Consider the following 22,092-nt stretch of genomic DNA (forward strand, 5'->3'; position numbering starts at 1 on the left):
CAGGTGAGCTGGTCCTGGAATGATACCCATGCTTAAGAAGGGTTTGCATTATGAGCAGGCAGTGAGGACTGCAGGAAGACAGCCTGGTTGGTGAGGGTGCTACCCAGGAGCCGGGCTGGGGGTTCCATCTGGGAGAGCCAAGCGGCCAGCCTCTGTCTCCCAGGCATAGATGGGGAAGGTGGGTGACATCAGTGTCTGTCTTGCTAGATGTCTAAAAGCTGCATATTTTTTAGTGCTTCGCTGAAAGTATCTTTCCACTTTTTTCCTCTTTAATATTAAAAATTAAATTCTCACCCTGGCTGGATAGCTCCTTTGGTTAGAGCATTGTCCTGGAGCACAGAGGTTGCTGGTTTGATTCCCTGGCCAGGGCACATACAGGAACAGATCTGTGTTCCTGTTTCTCTCCCCCCCCCCCCCTTCCTCTCTCAAATAAATAAAATAAAAATAACTAAATTCCAAAAAAAACCCAACAAAACTAAATTCCCTTTTATTTGCTTTCTGCCTGTCTTACGCATAGAGAACGATCCTCACCTGGTTGGATCCCTTTCAGAAATAACCGTAGACAACCTATCTGTTAGCATCTCTGGACAGATAGTACTGAGACTCAGGTAGAAGGTCTGATTTCATAAACAGAAAGATAGAGGAGGTCTTCAGGAGTAGCTAGCAGAAGGGGCTTTGTCTGGGCTCCATGACCCTCCCAAAAGGTCCTCAGAGAAGACAGGGGTCCAGAAACTCTAATTGAAAGTCATTTTTTCCTTCAGTTACGAATGCAGGCATCAGCCACAGTTGTATTAGACCTTTGCACCGAGAATTCGTTTCCTGTCTGATCACAGTAACTTTTGACAGCTCACCTGTCATTTATGCTCAGGATGGCGGTGGCTGTGAGTCCCACTGCTAGACCTTCTTATCAAGTAGTTTAATACGGGAGCATTACATTATTAGTTCATATATTGATATTTTAATATTATAAGAAACCATGTCAGTGTAATTAATTGGCTTCCTTTGTAATCTTATATATTTTGTATGATTGAAAACATTGGCCCTGGCCGGTTGGCTCAGCGGTAGAGCGTCAGCCTGGCGTGCGGGGGACCCGGGTTCGATTCCCGGCCAGGGCACATAGGAGAAGCACCCATTTGCTTCTCTACCCCCGCCCCCTCCTTCCTCTCTGTCTCTCTCTTCCCCTCCCGCAGCCAAGGCTCCATTGGAGCAAAGATGGCCCGGGCGCTGGGGATGGCTCCTTGGCCTCTGCCCCAGGCGCTAGAGTGGCTCTGGTCGCGGCAGAGCGATGCCCCGGAGGGGCAGAGCATCGCCCCCTGGTGGGCAGAGCATCGCCCCTGGTGGGCGTGCCGGGTGGATCCCGGTCGGGCGCATGCGGGAGTCTGTCTGACTGTCTCTCCCTGTTTCCAGCTTCAGAAAAATACAAAAAAAAAAAAAAAAAGAAAACATTGGTCTAAGAAGGGGTCCACTGACCTCACTGGATGGCCAAAGCGGTCTGCAGCGCCAGCTCAAAGATTCATGAACCCCGTTTTCCTTGTCTCGTGCAAGGGACCTGCATTCAGCGTTCGCCAATAGCCAGGGATACAGCTAACTGTCAGAGGATTGGGCCGCCAGCTGGTCTTCTGAAGCCAAGTCCCAGCACTGCGTCATGCTGAGTGAATGTGTATGTAACCATGGCATATGTCTGACATTTGAGTTTAATTTTTTCCTGATTATATATTATTTAAAATCTTAACTTTTATAAAGAGCGAAATAAAAAACAACCATAATTTGACCACTCAAAAATAATCATTATATTACAAACAACAGAATGCTGCTTACCAGAGAGGTGGGGAGAGCCCGGGAAGGATGGGGAGGGTAAAGGGTGTCAAATCCACGGTAACAGGAGACTAGCCTTGGTGGTGAGCACACTGTGGAGGGTGCCAACGTCGTATTTTAAAGATGCACACCTGTAACTTATGTAATGTTATTACTAACCATTGTCATCCAAATAGGGTTAATTAAAAGTAATCATTATTAACATTTTGAAGTTTTTACTAAGCATATATATCATATCAATATTCTGAAGCATGTGACAGGAAATCCAGGTAGGATGGCCCCCATATTCTGCTCACTCGATAAGGAAAGGAATCCAGAAGCGGGCGGTGCAGAAGCATGGCCTCACCCTCACATTTGCCAAACGGCTACTGCAGCTCTGACTTGCTTCCATTCACGGAAGATCAGCTTCAGCTGCTGGCTTTACGAGGAAAGCATAAATGTCCGGTGTGGTGCCCCACCTCCCACCACCCCTGGAAGACATCGCCCCGTCTCGGGGGCCAGAAGGAGCAGTGCAGTGTGGTTGTCCCAATGTGCAGCCATGAGCGAAGGATGGTGTGGCTTTTCCAGCCCCCGTGAATCGGCTCATGGAACGAGTAGTGTCCACCACATGGATAGTTTGTAACTATGGGGCTGTGGTGTGCAACTTGCTTTGTATCCTGGCCCCTTGCTATGTGACTTATGTCAGAAACGTTATCCCAGGTCACTTCTCCATCTTTGGAAACATGTTTTTTCACGGCCACGTAGTATTTTATTGTTTGGATGCACCACAATTCGGTTAATGAGTTCCCAACTTACCACCATTACAGATCTGTTTTGATTTTCATGAGGATTTATTTACAGGGCTCTTGAGATAGCAGTCCTAGAAATTTGACCATTTGTTTAGCAAGTTTTCCCTCCAGGCAGACGGTCCATTTCTACAGCACTAATTCTGTGTAAGGGGCTCCTTTATCCAAGTCCTTTTCAACACAGTGACACAATGTACATTTAAGTCATGTTTCCAATTCAGTAGGCCAAAGTAAGCATCTTCCTTTAATTTGCATTTCTTTGGTAACTAGTGAGAATAAATATTTTTTGTGTTAACAGCCTTATTTCACCTGTGAATCACCTTTTTACTGCTTTTGCCTAATTCTCCTCTTCAGAGTATTTAGATACTCTCTGTAGAGAGATTACATTATAAACATGTAGACATTACATGTTATATGGAAATATGTATTTAAGTCATCTTTGTAGTTTAAATAAGTTTATATATAGTATTTATGTATATGTCATATAATCTATAGGTTAAAAACACTTAAGGTTAGGGACCTTTTGCCTGTTGGTACTATGAGTGGTGCTCTTTATCCCAAAGATGTTTCTATCTGCTTATTATTGTATTTCTTATGAATTTATTTAAATTTAGCTTCCTCACTAAACTTTTAACTCTGATAGTTTATGTTAACTTATTAATTTCTAGGAAATTTTATAATCTGCAAACAGTAATTTTATTTATTTCTGGTAGTTTGTAGTTCAGGGGTCCCCAAACTACGGCCCGCGGGCCACATGCGGCCCCCTCAGGCCATTTATCTGGCCCCCGCCGCACTTCTGGAAGGGTACCTCTTTCATTGGTGGTCAGTGAGAGGAGCATAGTTCCCATTGAAATATTGGTCAGTTTGTTGATTTAAATTTACTTGTTCTTTATTTTATATATTGTATTTGTTCCCGTTTTGTTTTTTTACTTTAAAATAAGATATGTGCAGTATGCATAGGAATTTGTTCATAGTTTTTTTTATAGTCCGGCCCTCCAACGGTCTGAGGGACAGTGAACTGGCCCCCTGTGTAAAAAGTTTGGGGACTCCTGTTGTAGTTAATACTCTCTTCACCTTATTGAATTACCTAGAGCGGTTGGCAAACTCATTAGTCAACAGAGCCAAATATCAACAGTACAACGATTGAAATTTCTTTTGAGAGCCAAATTTTTAAAACTTAAACCATATAGGTAGGTACATTCCTTATCAAGGTAGCGCCCACACGTGGTATTTTGTGGAAGAGCCGCACTCAAGGGCCAAAGAGCCACAGGGGGCTCGCGAGCTGCAGTTTGCCGACCACTGACTAGTCATTGCAGAACACTGCAGTCCTGTGTTGCAGGGCCGCCCTTGACCTTTCCCTGACCTGATGGGCACAGGGATTTAGACATCAAAACATTTCTGGCTATTGATTAGATACTCTTTACCATGTATGGGGGATACTCTTTCAGTGATAGTTTATTTACTAATACTTTTATAAGGATTACATACTAAATTTTATCAAAAGCCTTTCACACCTATCAAGATATATTTTTTCCTTTGATTTATTGACTTTATTATTATTATTATTTTTGTATTTTTCTGAAGTTGGAAACGGGGTGGCAGTCAGACTCCCGCATGCACCCGACCGGGATCCACCCGGCACGCCCACCAGGGGTGATGCTCTGCCCATCTGGGGCGCCACTCTGTTGCAACCAGGGCCATTCTAGTGCCTGAGGCAGAGGCCACAGAGCCATCCTCAGCAACTGGACCAACTTTGCTCCAGTGGAGCCTTGGCTGCAGGAGGGGAAGAGAGAGACAGAGAGGAAGGAGAGGGAGAGGGGTGGAGAAACAGATGGGCGCTTCTCCTGTGTGCCCTGGCTGGGAATCAAACCCAGGACTTCTGCACGCCAGGCCGACGCTCTACCGCTGAGCCAACCGGCCAGGGCCTGATTTATTGACTTTATATATTAATACTGAACCAACTGATTCCTCCTTTTGCCTTACCTGGCGAAGCGTATCTTGGAGTTTCTTGCCTTGGGTAACTTTAGTCAAGCATCTGTTATATAACAGATATTATTTAAATTGACCCACGGAAACAGTATTTTGAAACAAAATTGTCATTCCTTGAGCAGCAATTTAATAACTTAAATTTTGTGGTAACAAAGATTATATTTCCTTTCCCTCTGGCTGAAACAAGTCCTTTGTGTGTGTTCTGCCTACTTGTACTTCCTTTTGTCCAGGACTCCTGCTCACAACGGTCCTGGGAGACTGGCGGACGCTGACACGCATGTCCCTTTCTGAAGGGACATTTCCAAGGAGTAAAGCCAATCATTGCATTGTCCTCTTTACCTTGCCCCCAGTAACTCACTGAAGAATTCTGTGATTTCGTCTGGCCAAGGCTTTGATCTCAAAGCAAAGGACCAAAGGGAATGCTGAGGTCACTTCCCTGGTTAAGTCCTTGCTCTGTATCCCCCCCCCCTCCCCCGCACAGCAGAGGAACTCACTGCTCCTGCTCCAATGGAGAAACCAGGGAAACTGCTCCAGCGGGGGCCTCATGCTGACAGGGAGCTTCCTGCAGATCTGAGTGGTTACTCTACTCTAAAACCAGCAGGAAAGCAGTGGACTGTGAGGTCTCCGCTTGTCCCCTTGGCTCTGCTCCTGCGTGGTGCTAACTGGCGTGTCTTCCAAGCATAACAAGACAGGAACGTCAGTGAGAGCTACCAGCTCAGGTGCAGTGGTCTCCGTGTGGAGATGCCCTGGGCAGTCCCAAGATCCATGTGAAGAGATCAGCACTCGCCCTTCCTTCTGTTCCCTGACCAAGTCTGTGTGAAAGCAGATGTTCTAGTAGTTATAACTTGACATTGATTTGCAGTCAAGTGACCATATAAGGCACCTCCTGTGATAACAGAAACTGAAACTATGTTTGGGGAAGTTTCTGGCTGTTTAGCATATTCTTGAAACTTTCCACTTCACAGCTAGTGAACTAAAAAGTCTTTATGACTTTTAATTATGGCACAAAAATAAATCTCATCAAGATTTTCAACCAGGGGATCATTTTTGTTAACCCAGGGGCTGGTTTCTCCTTTTGTACCCCACAGGGTTGAGCACATGGGTGGAGATGTCACTCTTTGTCACATTTCTCCAGTGGAGCTGGGTTTATCTGGGGTCCTTGTGCACTGAAGTGCTATTTATAGCAGCAGGTAATAAGCTTAGATTCTACCTGAGAATTTCACAGAGGAAATATGGAGCGAGGCTCCAGGCTGTCAGACACACAAGCTCCCATCATTTCCTGACCGACGTGGGAGAATTCTAACTACCCACACTTGTTCATTGTGCACTCATGTGCAGACACCACTAGACTTGTACCTCTTGTCCAAGATTTTTGCCTTGTTTATTCTTAATAGTTGTCTGTTTCTTATGTAGTTTTTCATCTAGCTATAAGGTATAATTGTTATTGTTATTGCTTCTCAAAAGGCCCTGACTGGTGGCTCAGTGGATAGAGCATCAGCCTGGCATATGAATGTCCTGGGTTCAATCCTCAGTCAGGGCACACAGGAGACATGACCATCTGCTTCTCTTCCCTTCCCTCTTCCCCTTCTCTTCTTCTTCCTTCCTGCAGCCAGTGGCTCAGTTGGTTCAAACATTGGCCCCAGGCACTGAGGATAGTTCCACCAGAATGCAACAGCCTCAGGTGCTAAATATAGCTCAGTACTCGAGTCTTGGCCCCAGATGGGGTTGCCGGGTGGATCCTGGTCAAGGCACATTCTTACTATCTCCACTTCTCTCACCTAAAAAAAATAAAAAATAAAAAAAGGTTATGTACTCCCAGAATCATAATATAAATAGCTAATATACAGATACTTCATCTAGGTCTTCATAGTGAGTCTAAACCAGGGTGAATTGGAAACAATTAATTTTAAGCAAGAAATCAATTTTATAAAAGAAGATTTGTAGTATTACCAAAATTAAATGTATAGCTTTTATCAGTCCTTTTTCTTTTTTTTAATGTTTATTGATTTTAGAGCGAGGAAGAGAGAGAGGAATACAGGTCTGTTCCTGTATGTGCCCTGCCGGGATTGAACCAGCAATTAAGTCTAACCAATTAAGCTATCTGGCCAGGACCCTCTTATCAGTTCTTTTCCCTTCCTTGGGGAACATTAGCTTTCAGTGACTCTTGATAATTTGAGGATTACTCATTGGAGAGGAAAGTGACCAGTGAAGGTGAGCAGCTGCAGATGAGGTAAAAATACAAACAACTGTCTGTCTGTGCCGGAAGAACATACACCCTCACTTTAACTGGGTTAAAAAAAAAGAAAATAAATGGAATAGTCATCTCTGGTGTTAAAGGTGCAGGGAGTGGGCACATGCCCGGCAGTGTGGCACAGGCTAGGGTGCACAGCTCCTCCCACCAGGTGTCTGTGTGCAAAGCGCTTATCAAAGACTGTGGGCATCTTAGGAAAGGCTGGGAATAGTGCTTGTTAGTAGGGGCCAGTTAAGGGATAATCTTCAGCTGTTAAAAGTAATGAAGTATACTTCTATTTTTTTTGTTTGTTTGTTTGTTTGTTTGTTTTTTGGGGTTTTTTTTTTAAGATGGTATCTAAGTATTTTATCTTTATTTATTCATTTTTAGAAAGGAGAGAGAGAGAGGGCGAGAGAGAGCCAGAAACAGAGAGAGAGAAGGGGGGAGGAGCTGGAAGCATCAACTCCCATATGCGCCTTGACCAGGCAAGCCCAGGGTTTCGAACCGGCGACCTCAGCATTTCCAGGTCGACGCTTTATCCACTACGCCACCACAGGTCAGGCAGTATACTTCTATTTTTATACTTACTGTGAAATAAAAAAGTTTAGGTTACAAAAGAGTAGTGTAAAATAGATGTTTATGTATAACCTATGTTAATTATATAATATATATAGTTATATATGAGTGTGTATATGTCTAATATATACATACAGTTACGTGCAGGTGTGTGTATGTCTAATACAAATGGTTATGCACGAGTGTGTGCATGCGTGTGTCTGGTTCACTACACGCTGACACAGTCTAGGTGGGTGAATGCTGCCTTACCCACACCCCCTCCTCTCCGAGAAGATGCCCCACAGCACAGCTGCAGTGACGTGATGAGGTGCGGAGAGTAACTTCTGCTGTGCTCCACAGGACCGCAGCCGCATGTTCCGGGTGCAGTTCAGAGGCGAGTCCCGGCAGCAGGCCCTGGACTGCTGCAGCAGCTGCGTGCAGAGCTTGGCCCGCTATGTCCCCGTGCAGATGCCTGACAGCCGTGGCCAGGAGACCCAGCTGTGCATGCAGGGAGGCAGCGAGCAGGGCTGTGTGCTGGGCACACCCCTGCAGCGCGAGGTAGGTATGTCAGGACGCTGGCACTGCTCCCTGGAGGCCACGGTGACAGCGGGATTTGTCAAGTCCATCAGGGTTGTAGGTTAAAAGACTAATGTTAAGCACCTTATGTAAACTGAAGGCTGTTTTCATCATAGCAGTTAGACTGAGAAGGGTCCCAGCTGCTCTCTGGCTGTCACTCTGGAACAGTGGCAATCCAAATGTGGTCAATGGAACCCTTCCAGAGACTGTTCTGGGGACCCACGAAGTCTGTGTCATTCTAGTAATATTAAGATACTATTTACCCTTCACTTAGTGAATATTTGCGTTAATGGGACAAAAAGCATTGTGAGCGAAACTTGTCGCCATAGCACAAATCGGGCAGGAGTCCCAAATAGCACCAGATCCCTCTCCCAGCGCTGGCAGAACAAAGGTGCGCCTGCGCCCTGAAGCAGGTCAGAGGTAGGACACCTGCGTGGCTGCACTGGGGGTGGATGGGTGGCCTCACAGGACAGCAGCCCTACTGGAAAGAACACAAAGGATGCTGACTCGGCTCTGAGCACTTGGTGGATGTTTTCTTGGAAATGAACAGAGCGAGCCCATCATTTCAGGAAAACAACTGATAGCCTTTATCACCAGCGATGAAATAAGCTTCTCTCTTGATAGCCAGGAAGCATGACAGCTCCAAACTCAGGAAACTTCTGAGGCCACCGTGAATGGGACTCTTTGTACAATGGCATGACACAATGCATCAATGTTTGGAAAATCTGTACAGCTCAGGAAACCACTATTTTCCAAATGTCCCAATATATATGGTGCTGAAAAATCAGGCACGGGTAAGAAAAGGCCCAGAACAGACCCATGGATTTAGCATAATGTGGCTGTGATTTCAGATGCTAGGTTCCAACTAACCTTTAAGAAACTGTCACTTATTTTTTTATTTTTATTTATTTATTTATTTTTTACTTTATTTATTTTTAGAGAGGAGAGAGACAGAGAGGGAGAGAGAGACAGAGAGAGAGAAGGGGGGAGGAGCTAGAAGCATCAACTCCCATATGTGCCTTGACCAGGCAAGCCCAGGGTTTTGAACCGGCGACCTCAGCATTTCCAGGTCGACGCTTTATCCACTGCGCCACCACAGGTCAGGCTATTTATTTTTTTTAAAGAGAGTTTTTCTTTTTTTTTTTTTAAAGATTTTATTTATTCATTATAGAGAGGGGAGAGAGAGAGAGAGAGAGAGAAGGGGGGAGGAGCAGAAAGCATCAACTCCCATAGTATGTGTCTTGACCAGGCAAGCCCAGGGTTTTGAACCGGCAACCTCAGCATTTCCAGGTTGACACTTTATCCACTGTGCCACCACAGGCCAGGCAACTGTCACTTATTGAGTCTTAGTGTCTTGTGTAAGAACATCCACAGTGGTCTGAAAGGTGGTTTGAAGTATATCTGCCTCTTCCACCCACTGAAAACCTGGCTTCTCAGCCAAAGGGATATTTCAGTAGGCTGCATACAGACACAGATGGGCCCTGCCATCTGCCATTAGGCCAGACATTAAAGGGGTTTGCAGAAATCATTACATTTGTTTTAGTAAATATTTTTTCATGAAAATGTTTTAAATATTAATATGTTCATTATTTTTAAATGAATCAATATTTAAAACCATTTTAATTGCTAACATAAAAACATAAGGTAGATTTAACTCAAACTTAAAGGCTGTCTGGGGTCTTTATGATTTTCACTGTGTGAAGGGGTCTCGTGCTCAGAAGGCTGAACCACTGTTCCCAACATGCCCAGGGAGGACACACTGTCCCCAAGGCTGGCAGAGTGAGGGCTGCCTCTTCTCGTGGGATGAGATTCCTCTTCCAAGCTGGACTTTTTGTTACTCTAAGAAATGACTTCCCAAACATGGCTTTCCATAGCTTTGTCCGTTTAGTGCCCCTGAGATTCACTGGACCAAGATGGTTCACGTCTGCTGGTTTATCCCAAGTTCTTGTCACTCGTGACTTATGCGGGCAAACATGCACGTACAATACATTATGTTGTCAAGCCTTCCTCTGCGACACATGCTGCATGACTTCCTTTGGAATGTGTGGTGTTTGTCAGGCGGGTTACGGGTTCTAGCACTCTTTCCCTCATTTCAGGGTTTAGCACTCTTTCCCTTCGCTTGTTTCTGTGTGACCTTTTTTTTTTTTTTGTATTTTTCTGAAGTTGGAAACGGGGAGGCAGTCAGACTCCTGCATTTGCCCGACCGGGATCTACCCAGCACGCCCACCAGGGGGCGATGTTCTGTCCATCTGGGGCGTTGCTCTGTTGCAACCAGAGTCATTCTAGCGCCTGAGGCCACAGAGCCATCCTCAGCTCCCAGGCCAATGGAGCCTCGGCTGAGGGAGGGGAAGAGAGAGACAGAGAGGAAGGAGAAGGGGAGGGGTGGAGAAGCAGATGGGCGCTTCTTCTGTGTGCCCTGGCCGGAAATCGAACCCGGGACTCCTGCACGCCAGGCCGACGCTCTACCACTGAGCCAACCGGCCAGGGCCTGTGTGACCTTTTTTGGGACTTTGTCAACGCTGAAGCTGCTTTACTCATAAACCTTGGACCTTGTTTCAGACACTGCCTGCTCAGCTCCTGCTATATTTGTTAAGCACCCTCTGTACACATGGGACGGCATGAGTTCTTATCAGCTGCTTGATGGCCTAGGACTTGGCCTCTGCCCTCTAAATAGATGTCCTTTGTTGCATGTTTCACTAATTAGGCACTGGATCTAGATGACAGTACCCAGTGTTTGGGGGACAGCCGGAACCAAGTAGGGCCCTCAAATTGAGAAAACAGGTCTGGCATGCCTTACAAAGGTAATGAAGGCAAATGATGCCACACAGTTACCTAAAGGTAAAGATAAACCATCACTTTAATGTGAGGAGCCGACTCCACGGGGGTGAGCCCCAGCAGTGCGGAAGGTTGGGTGTTAAAGGCCAGTCCAAACATCTGGTTAGAGATGTCCCCAGCCTGGCTGTCACTGGCTCCTCTCTTTTCTCAAGTTCTGCTAGACGACAGAGTATGGTGTTGTACAGATGATAGACTTTGGCACCAGAATGGATCTGGGTTTGAATGATGGCCTGACCAGCAGCTCCACAGTCTGATCTCATGCAGGTTTGAAGTGCTGTGCTGGCAGGAAGCGCCTGGGGTTGTGTCTGCCAGCATGGCTCTCATTCCCAACCTGCCTTCCTCTGCGTGTGCACACACCAGTGCCCTGGTCAGTCAGCACGAGTTGGAGCTCCAGAGTACGCAAGGCTGTGACAGGATGGTGTCAGGTACAGAGAAGACAAAGCTGTGGGCGAGCTCACCACAGCAGACACATCTGATTACAAGCAGTCCAAGGCTTGCCCTTAGCAGCTATTGTTCCAAGCTGGTGCCATGCTCCCTCTCCCAATACAGCTCATGATGAAAAGCTGGGGTCGGGTCCCAGTCACCCTGCTGCTGTCCTGAATGCAGGTGTGTCCTTTACCCAGCACCTCTATGTTTCTATAAAATAGTTCTCTCTTTGCAAATAGATAAATCCTTATGTATTTCACTTTCTTGAATCATTTTGTGGCTATTTGGTTTTTGCTTTTCATTAGCCTTGCAGTTTTGCTAATTGTGGCTTAACCAAGTGTTTCTCAACCTGAGGGCTTCTGGGCAACCCAGCCTCCTCCCGGCCAGGATGGCAAGTCTGAGGGGAACTCCTCCCTCCGTAAGCAGCCAGTGGGCTCCTGCCGTGTGCTCAAAACCTCATCCTGCCACTCATCCGGCCTGTGAGTAGGCCGTCTGCCTCATCCGGGAGCCACCCCACCTGCCTCAGGGACTTGGTCACACTTGGCTATTTAGTGCTTGTGGCATACAGCTTCTGGTCATCTTTTCAGCTGTTTGAAGAACATTTTACGAGCTGAACTGATTCGTATCCTAGGAGAACATCAAACACCAGAGCTGGAAGGGACAGGGCGCTCAAGTACGGCTCTTAGGGTTATAGATGAGGAAACTGGAAATGGGGCTTGCATTAGCACCCCTTCCCTTTGTCCTCCCTGTGATGTTAGTGACCTTGTTTTGTCTGTTCTGTCCTTTCTCTGTCCCCTCACCCTGGTTCTGATGGTTCCAGATCGACCTTTCTGTTGACACCCGTTGACTAGCACCAGTCACTTCCAGACAAAATTTGGCACCTGTGACTCCTGGTGGCCAGAGCACACTGGTAACAGGATGAGGTGCCAGGCAGAATCTTGGTCTCACACTCCTGCGGTGGGACACCTGTCTGGAGCCAGCACTGTAGCAGCTACAGGACCAGCAGTACCAGACCTACAGGCTGCATCCAGAAGTCAGAGGTGGGGCTCTTGTCCATTCTCGCTGTTAGCGGAAAGCAGCCCTCACAGCCTTTCCCGTCTCCAGCCGCCTTTTCCATCTTGTTAGGGGTCTGCCTGGAACACGTTCCCCGTATGCTGCCCGGGAACAACCCCTTAGCCTCCTTGGAAACCACACACACTCTGGGGTGGGTCTGCACACAGGCGTGGACATCCCTCCAGCTCATCCCTGCACTGGCCTCAGCTCAGCACTGCTTGAGCCGCATTCCCTACTGAGCTGTGTGTTCTTGGGGCCGGACCTCTGTCAGGTGCTCTGTGGTTCCTTCCTTTTATCACCACGGCGTCCAAGAACTTAGAATGTCTAAAACTAGGTTTTTTTAAAACCAGGTTTTAGTTAAAAAAAATATATGGTTATCTTGCAATGATGGGGTTTTTTCTTTTCCCTGCTTTGCTTTTCTGCAATGAGTATGTATTACTTGAGTAATGATTTTTAGGTGACAAATCATGACATTCAAAAGCTGAGTCGTATAGATTGTCCCTCAGCCTCAGCCAGTGGTCCTGGGTCCCGGTCTGGGCTCTGACAGCCAGGCATAACAGGTTGGTCAGGAAGCAGCAGGGACAGCGTCAGGCACCAAGGAGGCCCAAGTGCAGGGCAGAAGCCTCAGGTGTATCAACTCTGCATAGCTCTGCTGCGGTCTGTTAGTAACAGCCTGGCTGGAACCAGGACAGGTCGCCCAACAGGGGTTTCTCCTGGTGTTTGGCTTTTGAACAGGAATGCCTGTTTCCATCTCTGCACTGGCCAGTGTTTACGGTTGTGTTCTAATTGTCAGTTGTCTCATTCCAGTTGACCTGGGAGCCAGAGCAGCAGCTGTGCGCACCAGCCGACACTGGGGCTCCTGGAGGAAGGACCTCAGTGACCCAGCTAGCTCAGGTAGAGCCTGGTCCATGTTCTCCATGTTCAGTTCTTATCACAGAACACAGTGATCCTGAGAATCGTATACCTCTGTTCACTGTTCACCCCCTTTTTCTAGAATAGTGACCTGGTGTGCCATTATGGAAGAGGGTAGAGATAGCCAGGTCATTTTTTTTTTTAAGTGATAGGAGGGGATATAGACCCCCCCACATGCACCCTGACCAGGAGCCACTTGGCAACCTCTGTCTGGGGCTGATGATCGGACCAGTTGAGCTATCCTCAGCACCTAAGGCTGACGCTTGGACCAATCAAGCCACTGGCTGTGGGAGAGGGAGAGAAAAGGGGGAGAGGGAGGGGTGGAGAAGCAGATGGGTGTTGCTCCTGTGTGCCCTGACCAGCAATGGAACCTGGGATGTCCGCACATAGGGGCCTATGCTCAATCCACTGACCTGACCACCAGGCTGAGCCAGGCCATCCTCATCCTCATCCACCCTGCTGTATTAGCCAAGGTACAGACTGAAGAACTCTCCTAAAGAAGCAGGAGGGTGGCTACAAGTTTTTCACCCACCTGTCCATGAGAGAGCTAACCTCCCTGATGTATGAAGATTTTACACCCAGTGATCTGTTGAATTTACTTATGCTCAGGGTGACTTCTGCCTTAACTGTCCTCAAATAGTTGTTTTCACCCGGCTCTCAGTGTGAAAAGTTTGAAATACACTGGCCTATTGTGTTAGCCTTTATATATGTGAGAAAGAATTACCACTTTCCCAGAAACAGGAATAAAGGGAAGAATGTCAATTTGACTGAAATTTGAGAGCTGTTTTAAGACAAATCACTGTGAAGTCGGAGTAAGATCAGTGATGGTTTCTGTCTGGGCAAACTTTCAGTGTTGAGATCTCAGCTTGGAACGTGGAGCCAGGAGGATTCGACTGTTCCCACACTCCCCTCTCCCCATGCCATTTGCTGTTCCCAGAGTCCTGCACAACCTGGTCCTTGGTCTCAGCACCCGCACCTGCTCACTGCGGCCCTGGGGCATCCACAGCAGGCTCCGCCAGCCCCTCAGCTTCCCACAGAATTCTGAATGGAATTCGTCAATATTCAAGCATGAGTTTTCTTTTTCATGTATCAAACTTCTAGAAGTGGTAGAAAAAAGAAAATATGGGTGTTTTTTTCCATTTGGCTAACCACTAATTCAATATAAATAGACAATCAGAGAATAAAGGACTTGAGTGGTTTTCCTGGAATAACTCAGGGACTAGGACAGGAAAATAAAAGCCTTGGTCTGGCGGCAGCAGACTTCATACACTGCTCACAAAGATTAGGGGATGTTTCATAGCTTAATATTCATTTTGAAATATCCCCTAATTTTTATGAGCAGTATAGCTCCTGTTTGTAGCTTCACATTTCCATTGAGGTGAGAGGTTAATTGAATCAAAGTGGCTGAGGACAGTAGAGGTAAAAAAAAATCCTGAAACAAGGCAGGGTGTGACGTCCTTACTCAGGACGTGTCAGCCTCAGTGAGGGGTCACCGTAGCCCAGTCCCTTACCTTGTAGAGAAGAGCCATGTGCCAGCCAGGATGAGCACCAGGCTGGGAGCCCAGACTTGTTGCTCTTTGCCCTAACTCTGGACAAGTCTTCCTAAGAATGCAAGTTAACAAACCTTTTTGGAAAGTAATTTAGCAGTAGAGATCAAATTCAGTGCCGTGTCTATTACCTATAATTCTAGTTCTCTACACACACATACATGTAAGGGTGCTGTTCACATGTTGTTTATAGTCACAAAGCTGGGACCAACACAGGTGGTCACTGATAGGGTGCCGAGTGAGTCAAGTGTGAATTGACCACAGACAGGACAAAAGTGCAGCCAGCAGGGATGACGTACAGCCCTGCCCACTGCCGCGAAAAGACAGTCATGCTCCCATTTCTCTCCTTTCTACTGTGAGGTACAGTCTGAGAAGCTGGTTTCGATTTAGAGAAGTTTCTATGACAGTCTCTAGACAAGTGGCAGCTGATACACACAAGCCTTGCCATCCACAGAAAAGGTGGAAACCGCCCGTCTGAGGGGTCCACGGGAGGAGGAGGTAAGGCGTAGCGACCACAGAGCTGCAGCCAGCAGCTAGGTCACTGTCGCCGTGTCTCTGCCTTTGACTAGCATGCCAGGCTTTAATTTGAACTCTCCTAATACTTCAATATCGGCAACTTAGTCAACTGGTTTTAAAACACTGCAAGTTACCAAAGAAGACACAGGGGAAACTAAGCCTGTGAACAAATGCTCAACAATCTATGCCTTCCTTCATTGGACAAAGGGAAAGCTACAAGGAGTGCAGAACGTAGATCTGATTCCTGGGGCATGGGGCGTCTCAGGTCTGACAACAAAGGTCGGCAGCCCGAGGGATCCTCTGGGTGTGGAGTGACGAAAGGTCTCATGTTCTGATTGTGCTCATGGTTCTGATCCTGTCCCTATTTGTTCAACCTTATGGCCAGGACCAGACAAAAACACAGGTGAGCTCACCATGTCCTTTGGACAGTCAGCTTGCGACCCCTCTTTATTACATTCAGAGCTGGTTCCCACATGAGCTGCTCTTGCCCATCCCCCTACCTGAGTTCATTCACTGAGGGGTTTCTTACCAGTCCTCGCAAGGTTATCAGCACAGTATGCTTCATTAAAGCAGGATCTTAACTTGGCAAGTCATCTCCCCAATAGGCTTGAAATATCTGAGGATACAAGCTTATCTTGTATCTCATGTAGATTTAGAAACATTAAGTAAAGGAGTCCTATAAATCTAATTACAATTTAGCACTAATTTTTGGTGTGTGTTCCCTAATCTTTCCTTGAGGCATAGTTTCCCTGTGTTCTGTACTGGGTGCTGCTTTCCTGTCACCTCTAACGACCTACCCTCTGCACCCAGGCTCTCCTGTCACCTCTAACGACCTACCCTCTGCACCCAGGCTCTCCTGTCACCTCTTAACGACCTACCCTCTGCACCCAGGCTCTCCTGGCACCAGAGGAACTGCCCCTCGTTTACCAGCGAGCTGCGTGGGATGCTGAAGAGCTGGGCCCCTTCCTGCGCTGCTGCCTCCTGGATCGTCACTTCCCAGCATTCGTGGAGGATGTGGAAAAGGAACTGGGCAAGCTCACGGGACTGAGAAATTAGCAGCCTGTGGATGTGAGACTCACGTTTCTGCCTCAAGATGAAAGAAGATAGCTAGTAGAATAAAGACTATTATTCCAAACACCTTTTATCAATGTTTTATTTTTAAAAACAGGTGAGTCCACTTTTTTGTACATCATTGCACATCAACAAAACACAAGTACATGCACCTGTGGTTACACAGAACCCTGATGGGTGAGAAGACCTACACTCAACCATTAACTAAATGTGAAAAATACAGTGTCAATCCCAAAGCATAACTAGTTGCATAGACTACCATGCTAGAACATTTCAAGATCATTGAAAACTAAAGGGAAATTATAAAAGTTTGCCTTAATTAAATGTACAATAAGGTTCAACACATCGGTGCAAAAGGATTGAAGAATTTACATAATTAAACAAATGAGAAAATAATCGCTTGAAAGCAATCATACATATACAGTGGTACCTTAAGATACGAACAGACCAACATACTTTTTTTAAGATACAAGCTGCGACTCGATCCGTATTTATGTTCGAGATCTGAGTGAAATTCTGAGATACGAGTCATGATTTGAGAAGCTGCCGCTAGTTGGCGCGTTGGCGCACGGGTCCAGTATCGGCAGTTTGATATATGAGTTGACTTACGAGCTCGGTTACAGAACGAATTAAATTGTATCTCAAGGTACCACTGTACTGTAATTCATTATAGCCATTTAGTGGACTTAGTCCTGCTTCTTGTCAGTCGTAGGTTAAGCCCTTATATTATAAATTTCAGTTTATATTACTCATCTTTTTGTACCAGAACTGCACAATTTCCTCATCTGACAATACAATAAGCAGTGATATCAGCAGCTTACAAGTGAAAGAAGCATTTATTTTAATTCAGATTTCTCCCACCCCAAAAATATAAATATATATATTTATACTGTATAGATCTGTTGGTTTGCTGTACTTACAAAATGTACCACTAGATGGCGGCAGTGCACTTCAGAGCTTTGCCAATCGAACAGCTGCAGGAAGTAAAATACGCGCATGCATGATCCCACCCTCAGAGGACCTTTCCACTTCTATAGAAACATCTTCATAAAGGAAAAGGAAGCAACATTCACAGCACATCAAGCCCAAAATAGTTTACACCTTCTACAGTGAAGCATTGTTTGCAGTGTACCTGCCGGGTCACCCTTACAGGAGAGGCTAAATAAGGCATGCTTGAGATGGTTGTTGTGGTGTTGCTCACTTAGGGGAGAGAACTGAGAGGTCCAAGCAGAAAGTTTAGCAGGTCGTGTTGCCACCACTTTCAGAAACCTAAAGATCTGTCAAGAAAGAAAATTTGGCAATTAAAAGGGAGTATGCACTGTCATTTAAGAACCCAGCACCACACACAACAAAGCTCTGTCTCAGACAGCAAGCAAAGGGATTAATTGCAGGGATGTGCTGTGCAACTCCCATCTCCATGTGCCTGGCCTGCAGACACGAGGAGCTGACTGGCCCCTGGGAATGCCCCCCTCAGAAGGTGACAAACAGCAGCAGAGTGTTACTTCACAGCACCCTCCACATTCTGAAATGGCACTCCTGTAAACGGGAGATTGGGTGGCCAAGGAGTCCCTTCCCACCACTCGGGACAGCTTCCACCAGTGACACCATGTCCTGAAGGACTCGTAACATTTTTAAAACTTCTAAAGAAGGCCATACTTACATTATAAGTAGTACCTAATTTGTGTTTCTCTGGCGCAAGTTTTTATCTTTGTGATTGTTGGTAGAGTTGGTTTTCCTTTGGAGGAAAAAATTATATGACAAGAATTAAAGTCAGCAGCAACCTCTGGAAGTCTACCACATGGAAATACGGGGACTCTCACTATGCTATCCCTGGTGTGGGAGGAAAGTCCACTGCACAAGATCAGTACATCAGAGTACTCCCTGGGTCAAGTGCCTACAGACCCTCAAGGGAGCCTTCTGACTCCCAAGGCAGACAACGTACAGGTAAATTTCCCTCTGATCGATAAACCAGTTACGATAAAGGTTAGAATAGTATTTTCTCTCTACTGAGTGCCACTGTCTCTTTTCTCAAATGATGATACTCAATTCTGAAATGATGGCATTTAACTACTATGAATAGTTTGGTTCCCAAGTCTAGGGCACTCTAATCCTGGACTGATCCACATTTGCAGTTCCATCTCCTAAGATACACAGAATTATAATAGAGCCAGTTATAGTCCACTGGAATTGAACAGAACCAGCGGTCTCTGACATACTGGTAATTTTCCACATGATTTAAGCATATGGGATGTGCAAAACTTAGAAGCAACCTTGTGGGTGGCACCCCACTTTATACTCCTGCTGAAACAAAGTTGGATGCCTATCCTGGGAATCAAACAGCCTTGGCCCACTGTGTGCCACACTGCGAGCCGGCACTGCAACACTCATGTCCACTCCTGTCTCCCTGCATCCCAGCTACCCCAGCAGACTAACCCACAAACGCACAACAATTCAATCACAAACTAACCAATGCCCAGTGGAATACTTACATTGGCCCAGCTGGTTCATCATCTGCACGAGTGTCCAGTGTGTAAATGGCCCAGGGAGAGAGGAGGAGAAAGGAGAGAAGCGTGAGAGGCCCAGCAAGCACAGTGGCAGACATGGCTATTTACAGCATTTACTCAAGGCCATTCCGGCAGGGGTGCACACACTCATGGATTTACCACTTCTAGATTCAAGGTTTTAATGGCAGATATGTTGTTTCGATGGTTTTAGTTAACACTTTGAATGCTGGTCATGAAAAACTGCAACTGTAGTGGACAGATAGTCGCAATGTCATCACACTCATCTTGTCCCCAAGTTCCAGTGGTTCACTCTTAAATAGATGAGAGACAAACCAACATTTCAGTTGTAAAATCCTGCTGTTTGTTTTCTTCTGGTGAATGCATGGGCAATTTAGCTCCGCCCTATGCTGGAGCTGGATGCGGCTCATCCTCCTTCCACAGCGCAGCTCCTGCTGCGCTGGGCTCCAGTCTGACAAGACTGAGGAAGAGGAAGCCGCACAGTTCAGCCTAACACTGGGTCGGCCAGGCTGGGCTGTGCCAGCAGCAAGTGCACAGAACAAGAGGAGGACCTGTGACACCGCAGGGACAGCTGAGTAGTGGAGACATCTCTCTAGAAAAGACTTCAGACATGGACAGGTTCACTCCTGTGCACCCTGGCCAAAACCAGAACCCAAACCTAGGTCAGAAGCTTTTTTTAGATCAAAAAGCTTCCAATATCTGAGTTTAGAAACCTTATTAAATTGGTACTTTATGATTCTGATTTATAAGTTTTTCCTTCTTTTTTCAACTAAGGGCAACTTGGTCCCACTCAAGCAGGGATATTCCTACAGAGAATGTTGTTGTTAAAGGCCCACAAAGGGGAGGAAACAAGTGAGTGCTCTTAGTCTGTTCATATTTTACAGAAGTCAGGTAGACTAATGATTCAAAATGGTTTGATTTCACTGAAGCCTTCTAGAAAAACTCTCAGCAGGATTCCACAAGGAGCTTGGTGCACATGAAGCAGTTATGGAGGTACAGTCTTGGTGCAGGCGCCCGCAGGAGCACATGGCGGGAGGGATGTCTGTCAGAGGGACACTGCTCCACCTGTTCCTCTGAGGCTACGAGAGGCAAAGCCGCTGCCAGCACACACAGTGACTGGAGCAAAAAAAAAACCAAACAAACAAACAAACAAAAACCCCCCAGAAACCAACAACTTAGTCAAAACAGGCTAGTGACACACCAGTGTCCACAGGATTCGATTACTGACAACAGTACTCTCAAAAATACAGAGAACACACTAAGACTAGGACACACAACATACGTGTGCTGTGTGTATACAAAGACGTCGGTGCTCAGACACACAAGCCAGCCTCAATCCTCCCTTGCTGCAGCACCCTGACGCGCTCAGCATCCCAGCCAAGCCAGCTCAGCTACATGCTAGGAGCTAAGCACTTGGGGACTCACAGGAGAAGACACAGAAGCAAACAGAGTATGCTTAGTGCTTTGGTTATGCACCCAGAAATACAAATTTCTAAAGCAAGCTAGCTGGTTTGAGAACATTGCCAATCTATCCCAAGTTTAAAAGAAAAAGCAGGGAAGGGGAGTTGCAATGGCCAGGCCAATTCTTTTGAAAGCTGGATGCTGTCAGCACCAACCCCAGCCCGTCACACCGCCACCTTCTCTCTCTTCTGTGGGGGAGCCCTGGTGTCTGACGAGGAACGTCAGTTTCCAGCCTGCATTGTGCAAAGGGCTGCAGTGAGCTGCAGCCACCACGGCACTGGTCTGGCTGTCATGCTTTGAGTGGGAGCAGCTGCTGTCCGTACTAGTGTCTCCCAAGTCCACTTTCACATTTACAAGGAGCAAAGAAAACAGCCCATGTCCCCTGTGTCCCTGGACTGAACCACTACCAGCAGCACCGCTCTCCCCTTACAGGCCAGACAAAAACAAATCGACCCTTCATGGGGAAGTCAGGAGAGAGGGAAAGAACAGAACTACAGAAAAAAAGTACAAAAATCAAAGTAAATGAGGATTAAACAGCAAACTGAAATCCAAATTAGTTGTGAAAGTGAATGAAGTAAACTTGAAAAGTGTTAACATTATGAACTGTGCACCATATAGACTGAAGCGGAGATTAAACAAACTCCAAAAGCATGCATATTGCTCACTTACCACCGTATTTTAAGTGTTTGATGCAATTGAAGGGGGGAAAAAAAAGAAGTCATAGTAACCGACAGATATCAAAATACCCCAAACCCTCAGGCCAAAGGACAGCTGCTTAAACAATGACTGTTCTGTCCACCTGGGTGTTACAACACTGACTTAGGTGAGCGGAGGGGGTTGGGGGGAGGACACAAGATGTTTCTGGAATCATCTCTTCAGTGGGCCACCAGGCGGAGCTGTTGCACACACCATTTTCCTGCGTGGTCTTCCCAACCAAATGCATTGGAGCCCCCCCCCCCCCCCCAGGTCCTCCTGCCCTAACAGGTTACCTAGTGGAGTATCACCTCCCAAAACATGGCTTTAGCGTCAAAATGACCAAGAATGGACTGTTGAACCTCACTCTTCTTTTACTGCCTTCGTCTCGGTATGAATGGGGCTTTAGGGTCTCTAAACCCATGCAAATTCTGCCTGAATTTATGTCATCTCCTCCCTTGTTTGGTCCTACTGTAGCTTTTCCATAAGGGAACTGGTTACTGGTCCAAATGACCCTTAGTTAAGAGACAAAGAACGTGTGTTGTACATGTTTAAAGTCACACTTTTTTCAGCATTCACACGCTACCAAATGTACCCAACTGATAGATTTTAGGTTTGGCTACATCAGAGCCACTAAAAATGCCCCCCACCCCAAATCTCTCTCTCTCGGTCACTTAAAGAAAGATCCCTTTGACTGACTTATAAAAATTATCCCCCTAATGTGAAAAGAGAGAACTCTTTGATATCAGCACTTTCCCTAAATTTCATGCGGGGTCCAGTAAACTGAAGGCCCTCACCACTAAGCAGATTCACCCCCATCTCCACATGGGCTTGGGGGGGACTTGAAAGCACTCCCACTCTCCGGGAGCATCAGTGGGGCCCACAGAGGGAGAGCGCCAGCTGCACTCCACTGCAGACACGGAGGGAAACACACCTCCACTCTCCGGGAGCATCAGCGGGGCCCACAGAGGGAGAGCGCCAGCTGCACTCCACTGCAGACACGGAGGGAAACACACTCCCACTCTCCGGGAGCATCAGCGGGGCCCACAGAGGGAGAGCGCCAGCTGCACTCCACTGCAGACACGGAGGGAAACACACCTCCACTC

The 22,092-nt window shown here is 46.7% G+C and overlaps 2 protein-coding genes across 2 annotated transcripts in view; one reads left to right on the forward strand and one right to left on the reverse strand.

Annotated features, from left to right (window-relative positions):
• Positions 1-17,164, forward strand: part of REC114 (REC114 meiotic recombination protein) — a 113,156-nt gene extending 95,992 nt beyond the window's left edge. The window contains exons 4-6 of the mRNA XM_066341537.1: positions 7,735-7,932; positions 13,072-13,158; positions 16,131-17,164. Coding sequence (XP_066197634.1) covers positions 7,735-7,932; positions 13,072-13,158; positions 16,131-16,295 — 450 coding nt within the window. The 3' untranslated portion in view covers positions 16,296-17,164. The remainder of the gene's footprint in view (positions 1-7,734; positions 7,933-13,071; positions 13,159-16,130) is intronic.
• Positions 16,375-22,092, reverse strand: part of NPTN (neuroplastin) — an 83,480-nt gene continuing 77,762 nt past the window's right edge. Inside the window, exons 7-9 of the mRNA XM_066341536.1 lie at positions 18,800-18,821; positions 17,971-18,045; positions 16,375-17,587 (exon numbers count right to left, since the gene is read on the reverse strand). Of these exons, the coding sequence (XP_066197633.1) occupies positions 17,985-18,045; positions 18,800-18,821 (83 nt within the window). The 3' untranslated portion in view covers positions 16,375-17,587; positions 17,971-17,984. The remainder of the gene's footprint in view (positions 17,588-17,970; positions 18,046-18,799; positions 18,822-22,092) is intronic.

Source organism: Saccopteryx leptura, chromosome 6 (genome assembly GCF_036850995.1).
Source record: "Saccopteryx leptura isolate mSacLep1 chromosome 6, mSacLep1_pri_phased_curated, whole genome shotgun sequence".
In the NCBI taxonomy this organism is placed as follows: Eukaryota; Metazoa; Chordata; class Mammalia; order Chiroptera; family Emballonuridae; genus Saccopteryx; species Saccopteryx leptura.